Source organism: Eschrichtius robustus, chromosome X (assembly GCF_028021215.1).
Source record: "Eschrichtius robustus isolate mEscRob2 chromosome X, mEscRob2.pri, whole genome shotgun sequence".
In the NCBI taxonomy this organism is placed as follows: Eukaryota; Metazoa; Chordata; class Mammalia; order Artiodactyla; family Eschrichtiidae; genus Eschrichtius; species Eschrichtius robustus.
This window is the reverse complement of record NC_090845.1, coordinates 136,007,894-136,032,981: the sequence shown is the minus strand read 5'-3', so window position 1 is coordinate 136,032,981 and position 25,088 is coordinate 136,007,894. Positions and strand designations below refer to the sequence as shown.

Below are 25,088 nucleotides of genomic sequence, written 5' to 3'. Positions count from 1 at the left end.
ACCGCGCAGCACCGCCACCCTCGTAAGGCTTGCAGCCACCACTCTAAAGTGCTGGGAACCGGCAGAGTCAGACTGAACAAGACACTGGCTTAGCCAGGCCAGGACAGCGAAGCGGCAGGGGGCAAGAGCATTAGTGGTATGCACAAGGAAGAGAGCAAGACAGACCATGAAAGAAGTCAAGATGTTGCGGGCAGTGTAAACCTCAGTGGCTTGAGGTTGAGATTAGGAAGGGGCTGCGGTGACTGGTAATGACAAGGTCCCAGGTGTGACTGTGGCCGAGGGATGGGGAGAAGGTCAAGACCACCAGAGGGGAGACGGTCAAGCAGGAGGAGCCGTATTACCTTAAGGGACAGATGGAGGCAACAAAAGTTAGTGTGCTGGACATTTATTTTTATTCTTTTGAGTTCATATTTTCATCTGAATCCTCTGTTCCTAAGTGTTCTCACTGCATTAAATTCTACAGGAAGCCCAAAAAATTGATTCTCCAAAACATCCCACTGCTGTCTCATTTGAAGTGTTCAAAACATTTTTTAAAACTATGTTACTCTGAAAACTTGTATTAATGGCAATTCCATAACCAGTGTTCAGTATACCCCGCCGCTTCTAAGCTTCATATTAAATATTGGTATCTATTTGCCATTTTTCAGCAATCTGAATAATTTTGTCTTATGACATATGCGGACTCATACATGAAAAGTCTGAGCTGTACAAAGGCGCTCTGACCATACTCCTTCCCTTTCAAAAACCCTTCCAAGCTTTGTTCTTATTATCTGCTTTTAAAATGTCCCTTTCCTTGGTCTTTACTATGGGTGAACAGTTTTCCCTCCAGTTACTGGTTATCTGGATTTCTCCCAGAACCATGTTGGGCCCGATCTGCTTTCACAAGTTTCTGGTATAACCAACTGAATACCTATGGGATAGGGGGAGGGTCAAGTACAGGGTATGATAGGGAGCCGGGAGGAAGGGAAGGGGGGGTCCAGGCTTACTTCCCAACTTGCCCACCTCTGTATTGCCCAGGGCCAAATTCCCTTGGTCTTCCTGCCCTTCGTCTTCCAGGATCATCTTTGTCTCGGACCAATCCTTCTCTGGGATAAAACTTTTTTCTCCAGCACCTTCTTTTTCATCTGACCTGCACAGACTCTATCCAGAAAGCCAAGGTCAGTCCTAGACCTTGGTCATCTCTCAGGCAGCCGCGGACCAATGGAGTAGACAGGCGCGACCACAGCCCACTTTTAACTGAACACCGCTGTCACAGTGTGACGCCAAGTCGATACCGAAAAGCTAACATTGTCACTTTGCGCTGGTATTGCAACCAACAGTGACAGTAAAGTTGAAAATTAAATGTCTAGGGTCAGTTAAAATTTAACTCTTAAGCTGCCTCTGGACCACCTGACTGAGAATAAACTATTGCCCAATCCACTCCGAACAGGGACTTAGTAGCCAAAGATGTTAAGTATTGAGGAAAAGGAAGAGATTGTTATCCCCTGACCTTTTGCTTTTTAAATTTTTGTATATTTTACTCTCTAGAATCCACAGGTCTGATCTGGGGAAAATAAGCTGACTGAGTCTAAGATGGGTTTATTTGGGGAGCTAAAAGATCCAGAAAAAAACTCATGGCCTACCTCTGAATAAAGAATCCCCTAAAGGCAAAATAGAGTTGTTACACAATCAACTGAACATAAACCACGGCCAGGAGACATGATCATTTATACACAAACTGCTCAAATATACTGAGCACACAAGAAAGGGATACAAACAAAAGTAAATTCTTCAGCTGAACTCTGAAGCACCATCCACACCTGAGTTTTCAGCTAGAACCCTGGGCCATGTCCTGCTAACAACTCAAAGAAAAGCAGTTCTGCGCACATAATACACTAACCAACTCCTCCAACACTGGTGCCTTTCAGAACTGGTTGTGTAAACAGTACTCCCTGTATACAGAAGAGTATTAATATAGAGAAAACATGGTGCATTACAGCAGGCCTGTCTATTCTATGATACTGGTTGTAGTTATAAAATTTCAAAATAAAAAATGTAAAAGTTTATCAATGAGTTTTGGCCACAAGACTAAAAAGTCACTCTGTGATGAGTGCATAAAGCTTCAATAAATTTATGGCGTCACTTGGGGCAAGGAGAAAAAAGCTCTCCAATCCATCATGCAATCGTAAAACTTCAAACCTCCCACCTGATGCTTCCATCTGGCTCTTTAAAATATCTGAACTATTATTACCTTTTCTGCAGAGGCAGATATTAGCTAAGCGGCCTTATGAAAGGAACTGGAAAAGGAAGTAAGCCATTGTCAAAAACTGGCCATGACCATGCAAAACCCAACAGGCTGAGTGAGGTGTTCAAAACCCCTTTCTCCCTCGAGGCGAGGCACTGACCTCGGATTCACTTTCTAGTTTGGTTGCCCTGGAAACCTGATGAAGGTGGATGGCCAGCTGTGGGATGGGCGGGCCTGCTTCCGGCAGGTGTCCCGGGAGGTACCCTGCGCCTGGTCTGGGAGGGCTGCGACTGCACATCAACACCTGCTGGGAGTCACAGCTCAGGGTCCCTGAGTGCAGTGGGCCTATCGTTCCTGGGCCCTGACCCTGGCTGTTACAAGGCAGAGTGCTCTCTGATGGCTTCTAAGCCAGGGCGGCTCCTGTGGCCACCTGTGGGGACATCAGAATTGTGCCTAAAGCTGCCCCCTGGCATGGTGCCCACGGTGTCTTGCCTGTCCTGTGTCCTTCAGAGCAAACTGGTGTCAGACGTGGCCTATCCGGGTCTTGTGAGTTTAACGTGCAGTCGAACTCAACACCAGCTGTGGTGAGTGCTGCACACGCTCTCAGCAGAGTCTTCAGAACCAACCAAGAACAACCTTTCAGAAACGGTTCAACACCCTTAAAGGTATCATGAGGTTTAGGGCAGAGAATAGCAAACACACAAAGAAAGGAGAGTATGCATTCATTAAGGGATTGAACTTAATGAATTATTAGGTGTTTCTAAATAAGAGCAAGGCACCATGGTACAGAGGGAAGGAAATTCACCCAGGAACCAGATCTGGGTTTCACTCTGGCTACGCAGCTGTGGCGGTCAGCGTCTATAGGGGCAGCAAGGATGATCAACTGTGCCTCCCATCATCCCCTGCTGTTGCTACTGACCAAACCACTCTCAGTTAACCCCAGAAAATAAAATGCTATAATCTTTGACTCCATAATTCCATTTTTGGTAATCTAATCCCAGGAAAAATCCTAAATAAAAGAAAAATCCTTCTGTAAAAATGCAAACTGCTGAGTTATTTCCTACTTACAGAAAAAAATTTTAAAACAACCAATTGTCTGTGAATCACAGTTTACTAGAGTTTACCTATTAGAATACTATGAAACCAGTAAAATAATGTTAATTTAAAAGCAGTATATAATAAGCAAATTCCATAATAAGTAAAGAAAGTAGGATAAAAATTATACAGACAAAATTATTTCAACTATGTTTTTAAAAAACCTATGCATAGAAAAAGAAATGGAAGCCACAGAATCATTAGGGCGGACTGCAAGTGGAACTTAAATGTCTTTTTTTTCCTATTCTCTAAACTTTCTCAAATGAACATGTTTACAGTGGAAAAATAGTTACATTTCAGTCGCATTTCCAACACGTTTGTTACTCAGTATCACTTTCTGTAGTCAATCTTGTGCTCATTATCTTTTCGGGTTTACTATCCTAATATCAAGCTTGAAAATATCATGTCAAATCAGGATGGTTATGTTATTCTGAAAATGTAGACTGTTATAAGAGAAACTTTCTAGCAAAGGCAAGATTTAAATATCTTTTATTTAATTAACAGAGCCTAATACTGTTTCTGACACATACTGGGCGCTTATGTATATTTGTTGAATAATTAACTTAATTTCTGCTCTGTAATTCACATCTCTAAAAAAAGAGCTGTTTCCTCATATTGCCTGGAATACCTAAAAATTCGTATTTAGATTTTCACGGACTTAAAGTAAGACAAAATTAAGATCTTCTGAGCAAATCATTCCTATCCTAATATTAACAGGGACATCTTATACCAATATACTTACCATAATAAAGTTTGGGAAGAAGTAGCACTTAAAATATATCAAGACGCTTACAAACCTCAAATTCTAAAATATGGGAATTTAAAATTATGAAAGAAAAATTGACAAGGAACTTTGCTATCTTTCAGATTTAACTTCTCAATTGTTTATCTATATTCCTTCCAAAGGGATCTTACGTTGTTTCTACAAACATAAGAGGTTCTTGGGACACCGCTAGTTATGGTGTAAGTAAATAAACTTCACGAGTATGTGAAAAGACCCATGTTAATTTTAGAAAGTATAACATAAAAAAAGGTACTGTGCCACAGTTTTAACTTCACTGTTTTAATATCATGAAATACAAGTACAAAACATTGTACAAGTATACTCTTTACGACATGGAGATGGAATAATACATTTGTGTTTTTACCAGAATCTGTATCACCCAGTACTAGCCACTGTACCAGTGGCTTTCCATAGGGATCTTCTAACACTCTAACGAAGTATTATCATGAATTAAAAAGCTCACAACTCCTTTAAACCATCACAGATTTATATTTATCTTAATATTCCTGTTCAGCTGCTTTGGGGAACTGTTAAGAAGTACAAAATCGCCTCAGGCAAGAGTTTTCAGTGCGTAATTTTGTTATTTCATGTTGGCCAAGATCTCCTTTATGTTAGCGTTGCAAAGGCTCTGTGCACTTATATCGGGTTAGAAAGCGTTGTCTCAATAGCCCTCTTACTGTTTAGGAATGCAAATTACCACTTCCTGAAAAGTACAGAATATTATCATAGTTATTGGCTAAGCAGTAATTCATGAAACTGCATTTACATAGGACAAATAACAGCAACAGAGGACCATAAAGCCCCACGTGTGCTAAAGAAAAACAATTTTTCAAATATTCCAACTGTTTTTCCTACCTCTAAACTGGTTTAACCACATCACAAGTGAGAGTAACACCAGCCAATAAAGAAAAAGTAAAATGTGCTCAACTGTCCAAAAATTCAGCTTCTATAGCATATCTCACAGTTTTCAGCCATTTCAGCTAAGACTTTTCTTATAACAAACAAACAAACAAACAAAATGATGAAAGCAGCATTTACTTTGTTGGAAATGCAAAAAATAAAAATAAAAATACTGCAAATTTCATAAAATATTTGAAACTAATTTTGTTTTTATAAATAAATAAAGTGGTGTTTATCTTTTTTTAAAATTTTAGTCATTCTTGCTGTTAAAAATTATTTAAAGTTATGTCAACTTTTAAGGATAAACTTTGGGGTATTTAAAATAACATGTTTGGAAAATTGAACCACATTTTTAATTGCCAGCATTATGCTTTGTTCTTGGTAGGATCATCTTTGTTTCTTCTTTTTACATCCCAATTATAAACCCTGGCCATATCTGCAAGATTTGTCAAAGAAAATGCAAATGCAATTCTAAAGATAACATTCAACGACTAAGTATTCATTCACACACTGAATCAAAGACAGAAATCACACACACAAAATACTAGTGACTACAGCAAGGTGTAGTATCATCTGCCAAAAAAGGGAACAAAATTACACCAAAATCAAGTCAAGGCCTCAAATCAATAATTGTTTAGCATATCTAGTCAACTATGGTATTATATTTAACAAATATGTGCTTGACACTGTCAACAGTTTTATAGAGAGCCCCTCATCCATGATATTTCAAAGGTAGTTCAAAGCATACACTGACATGTAATGTTTAAATTATTACAATTATCAATCATTTTATCTCTTACCCTCTGTTTGGCTAACAGGACATTCACCCAATTTATTAAGCATCTACATCTTTTCCTTTCCACAAACACCACCCTGCGTAGGCCTTCACATATCGATTATTTGTTTCATGGATCATGCCTTTGGGGGTGCATCCAAAATGCCACCATTGTACTAAAGGTCATCTAGATTTTCTCCAATGTTATCTTCTGGGAATGTTATAGTTTTTTTATTTTGTCTGAATGAAGTCTCCACATTACCAGTCACGTGCCAACTCCTGCTCTAGGCCTCAAACAGGCCTGCCTTCCCTCACCAACCCCTCAACACCTGTCATGTGCTACGTGCTGTGGAGGAGAGAGAGAAAGTGGAGCTCCTACACTTGAAGAGCTCCCAGTCTGGCATGAAAAAGAATAAAGCACTACGTGCAACGTGCACCGGGAGCACAGAGGAAAATGTCCAGAAATGTTCTGCTGCTTGAGCCGACATGTGAAAGATAAAACAGAGGAACCCAGGTAAACAGGGGGAAATCAGTGTAGACAGGAGGAACCAAGTGTGGACAAAGGACACAGCACATTTGGGGGCCGAGAGAAACCGATCGGGGTTATTTGGAACTTGGGTACACTGGGAGAGGGCGCCCACGTGCGCACCTTGCATGTGACAAAGAGCACTGAAGCATTATAACCAGAGGAATAAAAACAAGTGTGACTCAGTGAATTCGTGGTGGAGACAGTGTAAAGGACAGATGTGAGGAAACCAGACTAGAAAACTACTGAGTCTAGCTTCTAGAAGGCCAAAATGAGAGTAACAGCAGTGGACAGAGAGGTTTACAAGGGAAAGCTGACAAGAATCTGCTGATTAGTCGGCTTCTGGTGATGAAAGAGAGAGGAGCGAAGGTCGACTCCCACGTTTCTGTGCTGGGTGACTGTGCGGGGCCGACGACTAGGCGACAGGTGCGAGCGGCTGGGTCAACATGCGAGCCCTCCCCCTCGAGCAGAATACCTGCCGCTGCCTGTTCTCTCTGCCTTAAATACCGTCTCAGTCCTATCTTCTCAAAGCCTGCTCTGAACTAATTCCAGCCCACACCTATCTTTCCCTAACTTTAAACTGCCTTGGTGTTGAGTACATGAAGTGAATTTACTTATATTTTGCTGTGAGACGATCATTCAGCAGGTTCACACGTGCAGTTGTAACAGAGCAAGACTTCGCCACTCTTCTTGTTTTGCACTGATCCTCTCACCAGCCCATGCCCCATACAGCTGAGTACAGTTGCAGGAACACAGGAGACCCTTAATAAATACACTACTTGACTAGCTATGAAGATGTCTTGAGAAAATATTTGAAAGAAAAATACTCATTTGCTAAATCGACTTTGCTGTTTCCACACTTTCACACTTCAAATTCAGATTAGTCTATCTATAAAGTTATTAAATATTAGTTCCAAGTATGTCATTTACTACTCCCATAAAATCTGCAACTTAACATCAGTCTAAGAATAAGGACATTCTTTTCATTAAAGCAATGCATGTAAGAACGTTGAAAGCATCTTTCTCCTTTCCCCCCCACCCTTTGCCTTTTTTTAGGAAAGGATACTGACTTCTGTGGTAGTAAATTGATCTCGAAGAAAGTCGAGGTCTTCCTCAAGAGAATCAAGATTCTTTGTGGCAGTCGATAAATTCTTTTCCAACAACGCCTGAGCTTCATCAATATCATATTCAAGCATTACATTCGCCTGAAGACAGAAAAGCATGACAATGTCCGAACACTGACCCAGTGCTTTACAGGTTAGAGCAGGGGTTGGCAAACTACAGCCCTTGGGCCAAATCCGGCCGGCCGCCTTTTGTCCTAAGTTTTATTGAAACCCAGCCATTTCTTTATTCACTTAGACGTGCATGCTACAGTGGCAAAGCTAAGTACTACTTGTGACAGAGACCGTGTGGTCTGCAGAACCAAAAATATTTACTGTCTGGCCTTTAACAGAACATTTACTGACCCCTGGTTTAGAGAATATATTCACATACATTTTATCATTTACTCGTCATAACAACCGTGGTGAGGCAAGTTACCTTCTCTACAGTTAAGAAAACAGAGGCGCCAAGAGGTCAGGTTACCTACGCTTTCGGGGATACTACATAAATGGAAGAATTACCGTAAGAACCAGTACCTTAAAAAAAAAAAAAAAAAAAAAAAGAACCAGTACCTTTAGTTACCAAATCCTATCTTTCTACTAGCTCTATTGTGACACCAAATAGTATTACATTCAGATCAACTGAAATAGTTGTTTCTGAGCTTAAGATACCAAAAGTTTTCAAAAACATATGTATTATCTACATTTGATCCATTGAGAGAAACAGCTGGCTTTTACTGCCCCCTTCCTACCTCCAGAGTAAATGCTGACACAGGGGGAACCATACTCCTAGCACCTGACTTAACACCGGGCATTTCCTGAACCACTTTCCTTATCTGACAAATGGAATTTAAAAATTACTCAAAGGATTGTTGGAAGAATTAAATGAGACAACATGAAAGTGCTTAGCGCAAAGTAGGTGCTACATTCTTATTGACTGAATATGCCAATCCATGATAATTAGAAAACTGTATAAAAATTCAGATTGGACTAAAAATATTCAGTGCAGAGTAAATCCCTCTCTAAACCCAGACCCACAATCTCATTTCTCAATGACTGATGCTTCTTATTACTTTTTCTTTTCCAGAAAATTTCTATACTTTGCTTACTTTTAACAAGAGAAAATCGAATACATTTAAAAACACTTCATTCATGTCAAAAAACATCAATCATTCATTCAGGAAGTACCCTGTGCCAAGTATATCTCCTTAGTTGATTCACCCCTAAATACTGCCTGATCAGCCTCTCTATTTGACGGTCTAATAGTCACCTCAAGACTGACATGCCCAAAACACAACTCCAAGTCACCCTGCAAACCTGTTAGTCCTTTGCCTGCGATATGAGTTACAAATATTTTTCCTGTTGATTGTCTTTTGACTTTGCTCATGGTTTCTGAGTTTTGAGGCCTGAAAAACCATCCTTATTTCAGGGCTCCAAATAAGTTATCTGTGACTTGGCCTACAATTTTGATGGTGTCAGTATTTCATCACACATTTCACATGTGATCCACTTGGAATTCACCCTCGTGTAAGGTGGGCTCCAGCCGTAATTCTCTCTCTCTCTCTCTATCTCTCTCTGTCTCTCTCGCTCCCTGTTGTCCCAGTCTAGTTTATGAAATCATCTTATCGCCACTTGCTGATTAAATGTGCGCCAAGGGAAAGAGAAACAAAGGACAACAACCCCTAGGATCTGGGCTACTGGGTGGGTAGCTGTTCCATTTACAGAACTAAAACTAAACAAGTACGGGAGTTATGCTTGTAGAAGTAAATGTGCAAACTCTGAAAAGATTACAGCTAACAGAAATCAGGAGGAGGAACTAAGGGACAGAGAAGTGAGTTTCCATGTACGAATCTGCCTATCTTTCATGGCACGAGACTGCCTCTCAGGGATGACTCTACAGGATAGCAAGCGGAAATCCTCCCAGTTGGGAGAGCTGAGAGCAGTCGTGACTGGCTGCTTTGTATGGGAACTTGCCTGAGGTAACAAGACCTAGGGATAGCTAGCTGGACAGTCAGGAATGGCTTGGCTGGTCGATCATGGGACTGAGAGGAGTAAAATACGAAAAAATCACAGAGAAGGTCTGTGAAATCATCAAAATTGAAATATATGATTCTTAAAAACGGGTTCTGACCTCAAGGTTTTTGTAATAATCCTTGCCCCCTCAAATTTAGAGATCTTTCTAGAACTAACAAACTCTGATGATGAAGAAACATCTCTCTACGGTTCAACAGCACCTTCTGTTACATTTAAGAGCTAAAGCATTAGCTGGAGGGGAAGCAGGGCTCTGGTCCGTCTTGTTTTGATTGGGAGGGACTCGAGCGTGTTTCCGCGGCAATCTTCCTCACACCCCGATCCCCCTGAATGCCACCCCTTCGTTCCTTCCACAGCTTCAACAATAACGCTCTACAAACGTCAGCCAAGGAAGCTGTGGCTATTACATTTACTTACCCCCAACCACAGACACACTTTATCAGTAGGAGGAACTGAAGCTTTGCAATACAGGTTATCTGCCAGTAAGAACCTGGTCTCCAGTGGATTGGTGGACTCCTTCAAAAACAATGACAGTACTGTAAACAGTCCATTTTCACACCAAGGTTATAAGGAAGAGATCACAGAGCTGAACCTAAGCCATTTAAAACAGTCCTATCACGCAGACTAAGTAGAGTGGTAAAGAAAGGAATGCTGGAGCCAGACGGATGCGCAGGGAGGCCTGTGCGTTCTGGCTCAGCTCTGAAGGCTGTGGCAAGCAGAGTTCTCACACACTCACACCCCCCCACACACACACCCCAGTGCCTGGCACAAGAGTAAGCACTAGACAAGCGCTACCTATTATTACTTCATCAGTGCTTCATGCTCAACAACCAGTTTTCTGAAGCCTCTTATTAAGTTCATGACATAAAAAACATACTAGAAATGTAGTTATTCTACCAGTCAAGTAATAAATCATATATACATACACATACACATAATATTTTTAATACAATATACTTATGACATTCAACTTTTACAGCCTGCTCATGTAACAAATATTGGATGAGGACTTGGAAGAGTCCCAAATCCAGTTCTGCCAGTAACTAGCTATGTAACAGTGGTCAGGTGTAACCTCTTCGCAAATGTTGCCTCAGCTGTGACATGAGAACCTGAAACGTCATTTCTAAAATTCTGTCCAGCTCTATAAGTACTGGACTCACTCCTTATTCGCAGAGAGAACAATAACAATAACAACAACAAAAACTGTTAGATGCTGCTACCTCAAAATGACGTTTCCTTTTTGTACTTAAAATAATTTCAAATTGCATTTAAGTTCTGCAGATACTACATATAAGTAAAATACCCCAAGAAGTGTGGGTCCTAGAATTAAACCTGACTTTTGGCGGAAAGCCACATGTCTGTCTGTGACGTCAGTACACGTGCTCAGGACTGGTTCAAATACCAGTGACCAAGGAGTCAAGGAACACATGTCTCTGCTGAAGTATCCTGGTTTGCTCATGTTTACAAAGAAAAATGCACTTACTTTTTTCTTCTGCATGTACTTTAGAATTTCTAAAGTCTGCTTAATTTCAGGAATCTGACCTTTTAGCCTGTGAATAAGAAAAAGGTTAACTTAGTATTTGGCACCAGGACGCAGTCTTGCTAGCTTTGCATTTTCTACTGATATGTTTTGAGGACAATTTATAAATATGAACTATTTAAGATACTTTATCTGTAAGATATTTAATAAATTTTGTTTCTTAAAATATTTAAGATGTTTCAGACATATTAAAATACTTAGATATAATAGCAAATATTTACGGAATGACTACTGTGCACAGAGTCCTGTTCTATACGTCAAACCCCCCATCATTAGTCAACATTTCTAGAGAACATCATATTCCACAGAGGTGATTCAGAGGTTCTACATTTAATTAGAATTGCATTTTAAATACTCATTTTTAAAATAACATGCATTCAGCTACTATATTCTAAATTGAAAACCACCAACTCCCTCAGTCACAGGCCTGCGCTTCCCACACTGTGAAAGCGCTTGAATGCCTCACACACCACAGTAAGATCCAGCACAACCTGGCGATTCTTTTAAGCTTTGGGTAATTCTTCTTTAACTTTTATGTTGAAAAATACTTTCTTTTCAAGTTAGGTAACAACTGTTCTTAAAATTATAAATGGATCACTGTTTGAACACAAGAAACTTAAGAAAACAATGGACATGATGAGACTGATCAGACTCAACAGGTAAGTTCTATCATAGCTACTAGAAACCCAACTAGCCCGGAAAAACTGGACATCCACACATAAAACACATGAATCTAGACACAGACGCTACACATTTCACAGAACTTAAGTCCACATGAATCACATACCTAAAGGTACAATGCAAAACTATAAAGCTCCTAGAAGATAACACAGGAGAAAACCTAAATGACCCTGGGTATGGTGATGACTTTTTAGATACAACACCAAAGGCACAATCCATGAAAGAAATAATTGATATGCTGGACTTTATTAAAATTAACAACTTCCACTCTGCACAAGACCCTGTCAAGAGAACAAAAAGACAAGCCACAGACTGTGGGAAAATATTTATTTGCAAAAGACACGTTTGATAACGGACTGGTATGCAAAATACCCAAAGAACTCTCGAAACTCAACAATAAGAAAATGAACAATTGGATTAAAAAAATGGACCAAAGCCTTTAACAGATACCCTACCAAAGACATACCCATGGCAAATAAGCATACGAAAAGATTTAATTAATTAATTAAATTAAATTAAAACGAGATACCGCTACACACCTACTACAATGGCCAAAATGCAGAATACTGACAAGTCCGGATGTTGGTGAGGATGTGGAGCAACAGCCACTTTGGAAGACAGTTTGTCAGGTTCTTACAAAGTAAAAATACTCTCACCATATGATACAGCAATCATGCTCCTTGGTATTTCCCCAAAGGAGCTGAAAACTTAGGTCCACACAAAAACTGCACACTAATGCTTATGGAAGCTTTATTCATAATTGCCAAAACTTGGAAGCAACCAAGATGACCTTGGCAGGCAAATGGAGAAATAAACTGTGGTCCATCCAGACAATGGAATAGTGTTCACTGCGAACGAGAAATGATCTATCAAGCCACGAAAAGCCATGGAGGAACCCTGAATGCATATGACTAAGCGAAGGACGCCAACCTGAAAAGGCTGCAGACTGTATGATTCCACCTATAAGACACTCTGGAAAAGACAAAACTATGGAGACAGTAAAAGGATCCGTGGTTGCCAGGGGTTTAGGAGGGCGAGGGAGGCATGAACATGCTGAGCACAGAGCATTCTTAGGGCAGTGAAACTACCCTGATGATGCTGTAATGGTGGATACACGACCATCGTGCATGTGTCCAAACCCACAGAACGTACAACACGAGGGTGAACGCTAATGTAAACTCTGGACTTTAGTTAATAATAACATAGCAATCTTGGCTCATCAATTGTAACAAATGTTCCACTCCGGTGAAGGGTGCTGATAATGGGGAGGCTATGTGTGTGGGGGCGGGGCAGGGGCTATACAGGAAATCTCTGCATCTTCTGCTCAAGTTTGCTATGAAACTAAAACTGGCCTGAAAAATAAAGTGTATTAAAAATAATTTTTAAAAACTACTAGCAACTAATTCCCAAATGAAATCAATCTCACTGACAAGAAAATAAGAGATAAAAATACGCTGAAAACACTCAAAGTCAAACTTAGACAAGAAAGAATGAAACATTTTTAGCTCTTTTTTTGGATTAAAGCTGCCCAAGGCTTTAAAGTGTTTTGCATGGAAAAACGTGCAAAACAGTTCTGGGAGTCCTGTCAAATCACAATGTAATCTGTAAGAAAACAGACTAAGGATACAAAAACAAAGCTGTGGCTCTTTCAAAATACATTTAACAAAATATTATTAGAGATCAGCATGTAAACAAAATTTAAATATGATAATGAAAATGTACTTCCTGAATTATATAAAGGAAGTCACATCATGTGTGAAGAAGGTTAGCACGGCAAACTTTATTACAGCGTGTGCTACTGACCCGGCAAATATGTCAGATAAGCCTGCTGCTTAAAAAATAGTATCACTATCTGGTAGTACAGCCCAGTGAAGAATTGAGAAACACACCCTTAGCACTGATTTTTTTTAAAGCGTAGTTTGGAGGCTAATGTTCTGTGAACGCTTTACAATTCAGCATGGATGTCGTAGATCTCTCAATTTTGCTTATTTTTGTATATGCTGATACAGGTAAATGCTAGAAAGATCTACATGCAATCATTTATAAAATATCTGATACACATATAACATTAGTATGTTCAGATCAAGTTTTTTGGTCATGTAAATGATTTCTATGATTGACTGACAGATTGATTTATAGCTGAGTTGGGTCTTCATAGCTGCGCGCGGGCTTCCTCTAGTTGCGGCGAGCGGGGGCTACTCTTCATTGCGGTGCACGGGCTTCTCATTGCGGTGCACGGGCTTCTCATTGCGGTGGCTTCTCTTGCTGCGGAGCACGGGCTCTAGGCGCGCGGGCTCTGTAGCTGTGGCTCGCGGGCTCTAGAGCGCAGGCCACTGTGCAAGTCTGAGCAATACACCCTCCCCACCCTGCTCTGTCCCAAAAGACAGCAGCTCTCCTGAACTGTGTGTTTACAGTCTTTCTACTTTTTCAAATAGTTTCATCACATTTATGTGTAACCCTGAACAATATATTCTTTGCTAGTTTCTTAGCTTAATACAAATAGTCTCATGTTGTATGCATTTTTCTGGGGTTTTGCTTTATAACTCAATTAAGTTCCTAAGATTTGTTCATTCATTTTCACTGCTGTGTAATACCCATTTACAAATATAACACAACTTGTTTATCCACTTCCTATCAACAGACACTTGGATCAGTTCTAGATCTTTGTTATTCTATGAACAATGGAAATCTCTAGGTCCTGGGAGTGGGTAGGGAAGTGAGAGGCAAGACAGCAGCTTAGAAGGGAAGTGGATCAAGTCTTCAAAGGGGGAATTTAAGGCTAAAGGGTTAACTTTTTAGGTGTTTTTCCTCCCTCTAAATTGCTGTGGGTGAATCACATTACCTACCCCATCACTGCTACAGGGCAGAAAAACAGTAGAATTGGCCAAAGGCAGGGAGAAGGTCAGGCTGAGGAGCTGAGAACACAGGTGCTGGCCCCCAGCAGTTCCCCTTGCCCACTCCCCCTCCCAGGGGAGATGCCAGTGAAAACAGCCAAAGACAGAGGCACGGAAAGAATGTCCCAGAGGAAAGAATGTCCCAGAGGCCGAGGCACCTGGTTGGGGAGAAACAGCATCTGTCCAATGGCCGTGCCGCAGAGTGTAAACCCCGCCCACCAGGAGGGGCTTGAATTACTCCTGTTCCCACACACATTAATGGCCAAAGGAACTGATAACCCTGAGGGAATATGAGCTGATGGGGAAAAAAATGGTAATCTGATAAACTCAACTACAAAATAAAATAAAGACAATAAACTCGACAACCTGTACCAGATGAAACAAAATCAAATTCTACAAGATTATACAGTGAGTATTTTAAAATACTTCAAAGAGAAAAGACAGGATATTGGTAACATGAAGAAGAAACAAGTAGCTGTAAGAAGAACCAACCAAAAATACTAGGTATAAAAAGTGTAATGGTTGAAATAAGGAACTCACAGATATCCATTTAATTGCCAAAAGACAAATTACCGAAATAGCAGAAGAGAGGAAATAATAAAGAGACAGGGAAGGCAGAATTAGAAGAGTCAACATCCATATTAACAGGAATCCCAGAAGGAGAGAAGGGGAAAAATTAACAGATGACAGAAAAAATGAAAAAATGATAATCACAAAATTTCCAGTTAGAGAAAGATAAAGCGCATATAATCCATGCGTTAAAGAGTTCACCACAAGAGAATGAAATACTAAATAACTTTTTTTATATACCTATCAATAATTACTTTACGTATTTTTTAAATAGATCTTTATTGGAGTATAATTGCTTCACAATACCGTGTCAGTTTCTGCTGTATAACAAAGTGAATCAGCCATATGCATACACATGTCCCCATATCCCGTCCCTCTTGAGCCTCGCTCCCACGCTCCCTATCCCACCCCTCTAGGTCATGGCCAAGCACCAAGCCGATTTCCCTGTGCTATGCTGCTGCTTCTTATACAGCTGAAGGTAAAGTTAAACGACAGGCTGCAACAAAAGATTTACAACACCTGTAAAGAAAAGGTTAGTATCCAAACTACACAGCCATCTGCTGCAAAACAACTCAGTCAAGCACAGAAACAGTTTTTGTTGCACAGCTGGTATCACAGAGGTGAGGGAACTTTCAGAAAAAATAAAAGGGAATAAAACTGGAAAAGGCTTTGAGTTGAGCAGTGAGGACTAGAGAAAAGCAGGCATCTCAAGGCAGGTGACAATACCAGCTGTAGATCTGAGCCTGGGCCCCTGACGCTCAGCTCAATGGGGGAGCTCATATATTAAGTGCAAGAACTTGGAACAGGGCTCAAGCAGTCCAAGGCTGATGAAGACCCACAGCTCCTGCAAAAGCAAAATCCTCTATAGATAAAAGCAATCCACACAGGTATCCATGGTTACAGGAAGCTGACATATAGTTAGTTAAGGAAGAATTTAAGAAAGATATCCTCACAAAGACAAATTACAGTCAGATAAAACAAAAGAGATGACAACCTTGAAAGTATCCAAAAAGAAAAATTAGTTTATCTAAAAAGATTTAAAATAATAACCATATGTTGTTTACATGGAACACCCTTAAATATAAATAATAAATAAGTTGAAACAAAAGGGATTGGAAAAGAGACACCAGGAAAATGTTAGCCACCACTCCTGGGTATATATCTGGAAAAAACTATAATTCGAAAAGATACATGCACCCCACTGTTCATTGTAGCACTATTTACAATAGCCAAGACATGGAAGCAACCTAAATGTCCATCAACAGATGAATCGATAAAGAAGACGTGTTACATGTATACAATGGAATATTAGCCATAAAAAAGAATGAAATAATGCCATTTGCAGCAACATGGATGGACCTAGAGATTGTCATACTGAGCGAAGTAACTCAGAGAAAGACAAATATCATATGATATTGCTTATATGTGGAATCTAAAAAAAATGGTACAAATGAACTTATTTAGAAAACAGAAATAGAGTCACAGATGTAGAAAACAAACTTATGGTTACCAGAGGGGGAAGGGGGGAGGGATAAATTGGGAGATTGGGATTGACATATACACACTACTATATATAAAATAGATAACTAATAAGAACCTACTGTATAGCACAGGGAACTCTACTCAATACTCTGTAATGACCTATATGGGAAAAGAATCTAAAAAAGAATGGATATATGTATGTGTATAACTGACTCACTTTACTGTACACCTGAAACTAGCACATTGTAAATCGACTATACTCTAATAAATTTTTTTTTTTAAAATATTAGCCAAAAGAAAGCCAGAGTATCTAAGTGTCCAACAAAACTGACTAAAACAATAAGCATTATTTTACATAGGGTTAAATTCACCAAGAAGACTTTGTAATTCTCAAATTGCATGCACCTAATAGAATAGACTAAAAAGCTTTAAAAAAAAAAAAGGATAGAAATTGTTTCAGGTTAAGCTGGCAGCAGGCTAGCATTTGCACCTCTAACTGTTCAGGTAGCAGAGAGCTGCTGAGGTGATAGGAGCTACAGGGCTATTCCTGCAAGGGAACAAAGTGACAGGTGAGCTGATTTCCTGCAGCCACTTTTTACCAAAGAGTACATGAAGGGACATTTCTCTTTATGGAAATATGCCAGCTTATTAATAAATAAAAAAATAAATAACAATTAGAACATCATCTTTTTGCAACTCATAATTAATAGATCTAGGAATTCAGTATCATTCTAAGAAACAACTAGATACTATCTGCCTCTTAATGGAGAAACAATACACAAACCTATGAAACAATGTTGCCAAAAGAGAAAAAAAAAACAAAGAAACGAAAGAGAAGAAAAACCTGACTATGAACAAGACTGCATATACAACTATCAACTTATAATAAATAGAAAGGGCAAAGAAACATGCTTGAAAATCCCACAATTGCTTTGAAATTTAGCAACATACTTCTGAATAACCCATAGATTATGAATCTAAATGTGAAAGATAAAACAATAAAGCTTTGAGAATAAAACATTAAGAGAATATCTTCATGAACTTGGGATATTTCTTAAATAGGACACAAAAAGCACTAACCATTAAGGAAAAATTCTTAAATAAATCAAACTACATTAAAAATAAAGGGTGATGACTCAAACAGTGTATCCACAGTGCTTCCATTTAAAAAAAGAAATCGGAAGCCTACCATATACCACACATAAAAATAAACTTCTGATGGATTAAGAAGTTAGATATGAAAATGAAAAATTTTAAGACTTTTAGAAGAACACTTAGGAGTATGTCTTTTTGAACATGGAATACAAAATAGGATTTCTTAAACAATACACAAAAAGCACTAACTACTAAGAGAACTTTTGACTTAAAACATTTAAATTAAGAACTACTCATCAAAAGAAATCATAAGGGGAAAAAAAAGACAAATTACAAAAGCAAGAAAAATTTCTCACATATAACCTAAAAGGACTAGTATCCAATATATAAAGAATTCCTACAAATAAAAAATGACAACCAACCCATTGTTAAATGAATAAAACTCTTCAAAAAAGTTTTCCACATTTGCTGTCGCCATCATTCTTCTTTGAACCACTGGGCCAACACTGTTCCCATCCAGAACACCAATGACTTCCACTTTGCTAAGTCCAAGTCCATTCTCAGTCCTTATCGCACTTGGGTGAGCCATCCGCAGCATTTGACACAGGTGATCATTCCCTCCTCCATGATACATTTTCTTAGCTAGGCTTCCAGAACCCCATGATCTCCCAGTTTTTCTGACCTCACTTAAAGCTTCTTTTCAGTCTTTTTTGCTGATGTTCCCTCTTCTCCCTAACTTCTTACTGTTGCAATGTCCAGATCTTTGATCTTCTCTTCACTTGATGCACTCTCTTGGTGATGGACCTCATTCAGTCCCCTGGCTTTAAATGACTCCCAAATTTTTATCTCCAGCCCAGATCGCTCCCAAAAGTCACATTTATATATTTAACTGTCTACCTAACACCTCCACCTGGATGTCCAAAAGGCATCTCAAATGTGTCCAGAATTGAATTCCTCCTGATCTTCCCCCAAACCTGCTCCACCCACAGTCTTCTCAGATGGTGGTAACTCTCCCTTCCAGTTGCTCAGACCTGGGAGCCATCCCACATGCCTCCACAGTACTAGAGTTACCAAGGTAACTTTGACACACGGATTCCCTCCGCTTCCCCAAGGCTTGGTCCTGAGGTCCATTTTCTTCTCTATCTGTAACTTCCGTGCAAATGACCTCAAAGCCAATGGCTTTATGCTTCTTTTTGAAATTAAAATAAACTTTTATTATAAAAGCAGTAAATGTACATTGTAGAAAAGTAAGAATACAGGTAAGCAAAATAAGAAAAATGCCATTTCCCACCACCCAAAGATTACCACTGTTAATATAACATTAGTGTCAATTCTTCCAGGTATTTCTGTGCACACACACATTTTTTCCCCAAATAAGAAGAGATAATGTTCATAGTGTTTTCTATCCTTTTTCCTATTAACACCCCTCATCTGTCCATGTGGATGACTTTTCATATCATCTAACGCCTAGCCCTATTCAAATTTCCTCAGCTGTCACCAAAATCAAATGAGAAAATATATCTAAAAACAAACTTTTGGTTTGTTTTTTGTTGTTTTCTTTTTTTTTGGTTGCGCCACGTGGCTTGTGGGATCTCAGTTCCCTGACCAGGGATTGAACCCGCACCCTCGGCAGTGAAAGCGCGGAGTCCTAACCACGGGACCACCAGGGAATTCTCATCTAAAAACAAACTTTTGTATTTTTGCGTAAGTGGTACCCTCACGCCCAGACTACCCTTCCTCACTGGAGCCTGCCTCCAAACTCATAACCAGGCTTCAAAATTCTACATGGCCATCTGCTTCTCTTGGAAGTTTCCCCTGAATCCCTCTGTCCCCCTTCAGATCACCCGTTCCCCTATGCTAACTCATTACTGTGCACCATAACACCTTGACTGCTATACTCTGTGTACTTATTTAAATATCTATCATGCCCCTAGACCATAACCCTGTTGAAAGCAGATACTGGACCTTATTTCACCCAAAACAGTATCTGGCACCTATTAGGAATTCCATAAACATTCAACTGACAGAAGAATGCTGTCACATGTGTATAGCAGGTATCTATAGGTATTCATTACTGTGAATTGATTTCGTAAGCTACTATGAACATACAGGGGAATAAAGGATCGAGAGCAAGAATACTCCTTCCCTATCACTTATGAAGTCTTGGCAAAGTCACAACTTCTGTGGGTTTCTCATCTCATCGGCAAAATGAAAAGAATGAACTAGACATTTAAGATGTTACGATCCTAGATGCTTTGGAATAAGGACTTCAATATTCATTCTATTACGTTTTCAAAAGCATCTTTAGACTGACAATACCAAAGTGATGGTGAGAATGAAGAACAACTGGAACTCCCATACATTGCTGGTGGCAGTGTAATATGCTAAAGCCACCTAGGAGGACTTTTGGCAGTTTCTTATAAAATTAAACATACACTTACCATACAAGTCAGCAATTCTACCCCTTGGATAATTACCCAGGAGAAATGAAAACATATGTCCACCCAAAGACCTAAAACCAAATGGGGAAACAAACCATATGTCCATCGACAAGCAAATAGATAAAAACAGACAAAAACTGTGGTACATCCACATACAATGGAAAATGACTCAGCACTAAAAAGAAACTAATTTACTGATACACACAACACCATGGATGACTCTCAAAAAGCATTATACTAAGTGTAATAAGCCTGACGTAAAACAGTAGTTACTATATGCTTCCATTTATATGAAGTTCAAGAAGAGACAAAACTAATTTATGGTGAAAATAATCAGAACAGTGGTTGTCTCTGGGAGTGCGCAGGGTTGGGCGGAAAGGGGCAGGAGGAAACTTCCTGAGGTAACAGAAATGTTCCATATATTGATCTGGGCAATGGTTACAGAAGTGGATACATTTATCAAAACTTATCAAACTGAACATTCAACGCATAGACATTTTATGTGTATGCAAATTATGTCTCGATCTTCTAAAAGTTTAAGCTATACAATATTAATTTTAAAAACTTAGAAATTTTGCACTTACCTCCTTTTCTTTTGAGCAAGGTTGAGCTCCATAAACTTATACTTCTGGTACTGTTCATCCAGCTTCTTCAGTACTGTATCTGCAGTCTCATTCCCAGGCTGTTTCATGAAGGAATCTACATCTTCCTTTAATATCAAAAAGAATACATTACAAATTTTAGAATCCATACCTCTGATTTTTGACTGCTTTAGCTTTATTTTTAAACATAAAAAGAGCTTGTGTTTCTTTTTCTCCAAAGGCTTGTTTTTAACTAAAAAAGTAGTTATAAAAAGTTAGAGACCATTTCAGACAGTGCACATACATTATGTAGCTAATTTATTATTCTTCCACCTTCCTCTTTTTATTTACATATAGGGAAAGAAAGATGACCTTGTCTGCTTTATACATCCGCCATGCAGCACTAGCAATAAATATGAAAATTACCAACAGTCAAGCACATTGCCTACTCATGTGCCCTAGCCACAAAATGATTCAACAGGCTGTATGCCAAAATCATAGGTTTTATTACTGAAATTTTTAACTCAACAAGTTCTGCCACAGATATCATGCTAAATATGCTCATTAGGATCCCAAAACAAGTCACAACTGCTTCCTTGAGTATCAAGTGGTTGAAATAAAGTAAGCCTAAAAGGCAAACTGAACAATCTTTTGTAACAGGAATAAATAAGCAAAAGAAAAGCAATAAAACTGAACTGCATTTTTTTTAATGTATACTGCACATGCTGGTCCTTGAAGAAAAGCTAGTTAATTAGTTAAGGATCAGGAACTAAGTGAAACTATATGGAAACTTTAAGGAGATTCTGTAACAGCCTTCTAGTAGTTTAAAGAACTTTAGTCCTTCATTGCAATTTAAGTTAAATTCAATGATCTCACAGTTTCTGGGATCTCTACATCATTATTCTTATCCATGCTTACTAGCTATAAGGGAGTATTTCAGCAGAAGCAAGGCAAGAAGAAAAAAGAAGAGAAACACAGCAAAGGAGTGAACTATGAAGCAATCAAGCTAGAGACTGTGAAAGAAATTGAAAAGGTGAGGCTGAGGCAATGGCTGAGTTCTGCATGGAGATGAAATGCATGCAGTTAAAATGCAGATAAATGCATTTTGGAGATAAAATGGAGATAGCATCTTCCTAGAACGCTCACTGTAGGATGAGAAATGTCAAAGTTTTTAGCACATGTTATTAGAAGCTTAGACTCTAGCGAGGAGAATTAACTACAGCAGCATAGGTTTGTGGTTAAGAGACAGGGGCTGCCTGGTTTGAATGCTGGCTTCATCACATACTAGATGACCTTGGGGAAGTTATCTAACCTTTCTCTTTGGCTCAATTTCCTCATCTGTAAAAAGAAAAAAAGGACCTTTTCCTCACAGGGGATTAAATGAGTTAGCACGTGTAAAGTACTTACAAGAGTACACAACAGCTAGTAAGTGTTCAACATTAGATTATGTATAAGTGAACAGATAAAGGTGCCAAGAATTCCATCTTGGGGTGGTGGTCAGGAAAAACTACAGGGAGGTCATATCTGAACTAGATGTTGAGAGATGGAGAGGTCAACAAATGGACAAGGCGGGAAAGGGACAATTAAAGAAGAGAAAGAAAACAAATTACTGCATCAACGGGAATGGGGAAAAGGCAAGGTGTGACTTTTAACCACTATCATCACAGAAACTAATATATATTAAGCATCTACTTGCAATACTGAAAGCACAGTCTCTGTTTCTCGGGGCAACTCTAACTACCGTTACTCCTATTTCAGTTAAAGAAACGGAGGCTCAGATTGTAAAATAATATGCTCAAGATTAAGCAGCAACTGGGAAGTAGAGGCATGATTCAAACCTTGTTCTATTTAGAAACCACTGTTCTTTCTATAATACCATGCTATTCTGATTAGTTTAGGAACATACAAATATTTATGTAAATTTGGATTATTTATTATATCATATTGATAGAAATGTTAAGGTCTAGAAAAGATAACTTGTGACATTTTAGGGAAAATACATTTTAAGATAACAGCTTATAAAGCCCTTTGATAAAGTTTATCCTCCTGAATTAGATTTCTGAAGCCATCTCTGGCTGAGCACCATGGGTGTGGTATTTTAAGGCACTATGGAAATTCAGTCAACACTTAGTTATGAGCTTATACTGTGTCAGGTACTGTGCTAGCGGCAGGAGAAATGACAGGGGGCAAGATAATGACCTAACTTCCCTCCCAGTGGCAGAGCATGGCATAGAAGTAGAGCTCTGCAGCCCCACAGACTGCCCAAGTTCAAAGCCTGGGGAACTCACTTACACCCTGGGTGACTTGGAGCAAGTTACTCAAGGGCTCTGTGCCTCTGTTTCAACATGTACAAAATGAGAATAACAGTATCTGCCTCTTACAGTTTTGTAAAAGCATTAGGAAAGTGCCCGGTATTCAACAAATTTTCTCTCTTGTTGACAGTTACCTGGGAGATGAGTGGAAAGAAATAAATGGCACGGCTCAGGGAGAAAAAACAAAATAACTGAAGAAAATAGTACAAAACCGAATCAGCAAATGCAAATATGCACAGAATGTATATAAAAGTGGTGTAAATAAAAGAATAAATAAAAGAAATGGGTCTTTTGAAGGCTGGAAGATACCGTGAACAAAAAGGTAGAGACAAGGCAATATAGGTACAAACCAAAAGGTTGAGAAATTTCCATTAAGATTTTATAGTAGTTCAGGCAGAACTGAGTGGAGAAAGATGGGCGATACTGGCCTGGAAGGCCACTCAGGTTTTCTCTCATTATTCAAATAATATCCAAATACTATTTCGAGAACAGCCTTACGGGGGGACAGGATTGAAAGCACTACTTGTTTCCCTCTGTTTGGCCTTGGGTTGGTCTCCCTGCTCTGTGAAGCCTCCAACATCGCATTCCCTGCTTCCTCTCTCAACTGCACACGATTTGTTCTCTAAGTCGTTAAGACCGTTTAGCTAAAAGCAAATGTGCTTACACAGCGGCTTCACTTAGACACCTCCTGGTGACCGCCCGTGGCCGACTGGCTAAAGCCGCAGGGGCCCAGCGGGCCACACAAGGCCTGCAAGGTCTCCCCGGTCCGACGTTCCCCTCCGCCTTCTTCCGAGGCAACTGGCCACCGCAGCCCTTCAACACACTAGGTGCCATTTCCTATGTTCACACCTGAGCTCCTCTGCCTGCTCACTGTACCCCGTCACCATCTGCGCATCGGCCTCCCCGGCATCTAGGCTGACTCTCAAGCTTCTCACCGCCTCCGTTTTTCCGGGAAGTAGGGTCGAAATCCCGCGTCGGGGATAGGCTGGTGGTGGGGGGAGACGGTCCCTGAGAGCGGCCCCGCTCCCGCTCCTGCTCCTGAGTCCTTCGCCCCGCGCCCCCCCCCCCATCTTCTGGGGCCTTCTCGGACCGCGCGCCCCCCGGCGGGTCCTGACACAGCTCAGTCGGTCCTGGCACGGAGGGGGAGAGCGGACGGAGCGCTCTCTCCGCGGTCCTTTAGCTCAATTCCTTCCCCCAACAACCGAGGCCGGGCTGGGGGCCAAGAAGGAAGGGGTAGCCCACAGCGTAGCGTCAAGATACCGAGCACCAGCGTGTCTCTTACCACGAAAACGGCCTCAGGAATCCCCAGGTGGAGCCGCCGCCCGTTCCCTCCGGCCACTTCTCCCAAACCACAATCATCCTTACTGGCCGCCATCTTGGGGAAGCAAGCGCGCGACTAACGGCCTGTCGAGCTGCCTGTAGCCGGGGGCCTGTGACTGGCTCGCTCACAACGGCAGGCCCGCCCCTCGCTTGTGAGACTGCGCATTCATTGGCTCACAGAAAGTAGCCGCCCCTTACCCGTCGGGCGAGTCCCCCAACCTCTGGGTTCTAATTGGTTGCGCGCAGGTGATTGACAAGCGTGGAAGGACTGCCGAGGCGAAGCTGGCTCTGCTGGGAGGGCCAATACCTAGTCCTGGGAAAAGGGACTCCGGGGGTTTTGTGGGTGGGCTGGCTGGAGGACCCTGACAATCGGGGACCAAGCCGGAACGGAGCCCACTACCACCCCAGAACACGCGGCACTCTCCAGAATAGCCTTCGAAGCGACCCGATCCCTTCTCGGATTCAAGCAAATCGGGATCTAGACGCCACCACAGGGCCTGGGTCTCGGTGTCTTTCTGGGCCCACCACATTCACGAGCTTCCTGGCCCTTGAAGGGGACTTGTTTTGTGCCTGCTTCCGGGTGGACCCAGTGGCTTCATCCTAATAAACACTCCGCCCATTTTGTCACAATTTACCGAAAGCCACCTTTGATCAGACTCTCAGCACCCCAGCTCAAACGTTTTCAAAACTTCACAGTGTGCATAGAAAATCCTAAGAACTCTTCCGATGCTTCTAGG

At 40.5% G+C, this 25,088-nt stretch overlaps 1 protein-coding gene across 1 annotated transcript; it reads right to left on the bottom strand.

The window, feature by feature from the left end:
- Nucleotides 1-4,366: 4,366 nt before the first annotated feature.
- Nucleotides 4,367-24,447, bottom strand: VBP1 (VHL binding protein 1). The gene is made up of 6 exons (XM_068533942.1): nucleotides 24,314-24,447; nucleotides 20,723-20,847; nucleotides 10,919-10,985; nucleotides 9,853-9,951; nucleotides 7,371-7,509; nucleotides 4,367-5,439 (listed from the first exon to the last, which is right to left on the bottom strand). Exons 1-6 carry the CDS (start codon nucleotides 24,404-24,406, stop codon nucleotides 5,369-5,371), a joined length of 594 nt encoding a protein of 197 aa, XP_068390043.1. The 5' UTR covers nucleotides 24,407-24,447; the 3' UTR covers nucleotides 4,367-5,368.
- Between the last annotated feature and the right edge of the window lie 641 nt (nucleotides 24,448-25,088).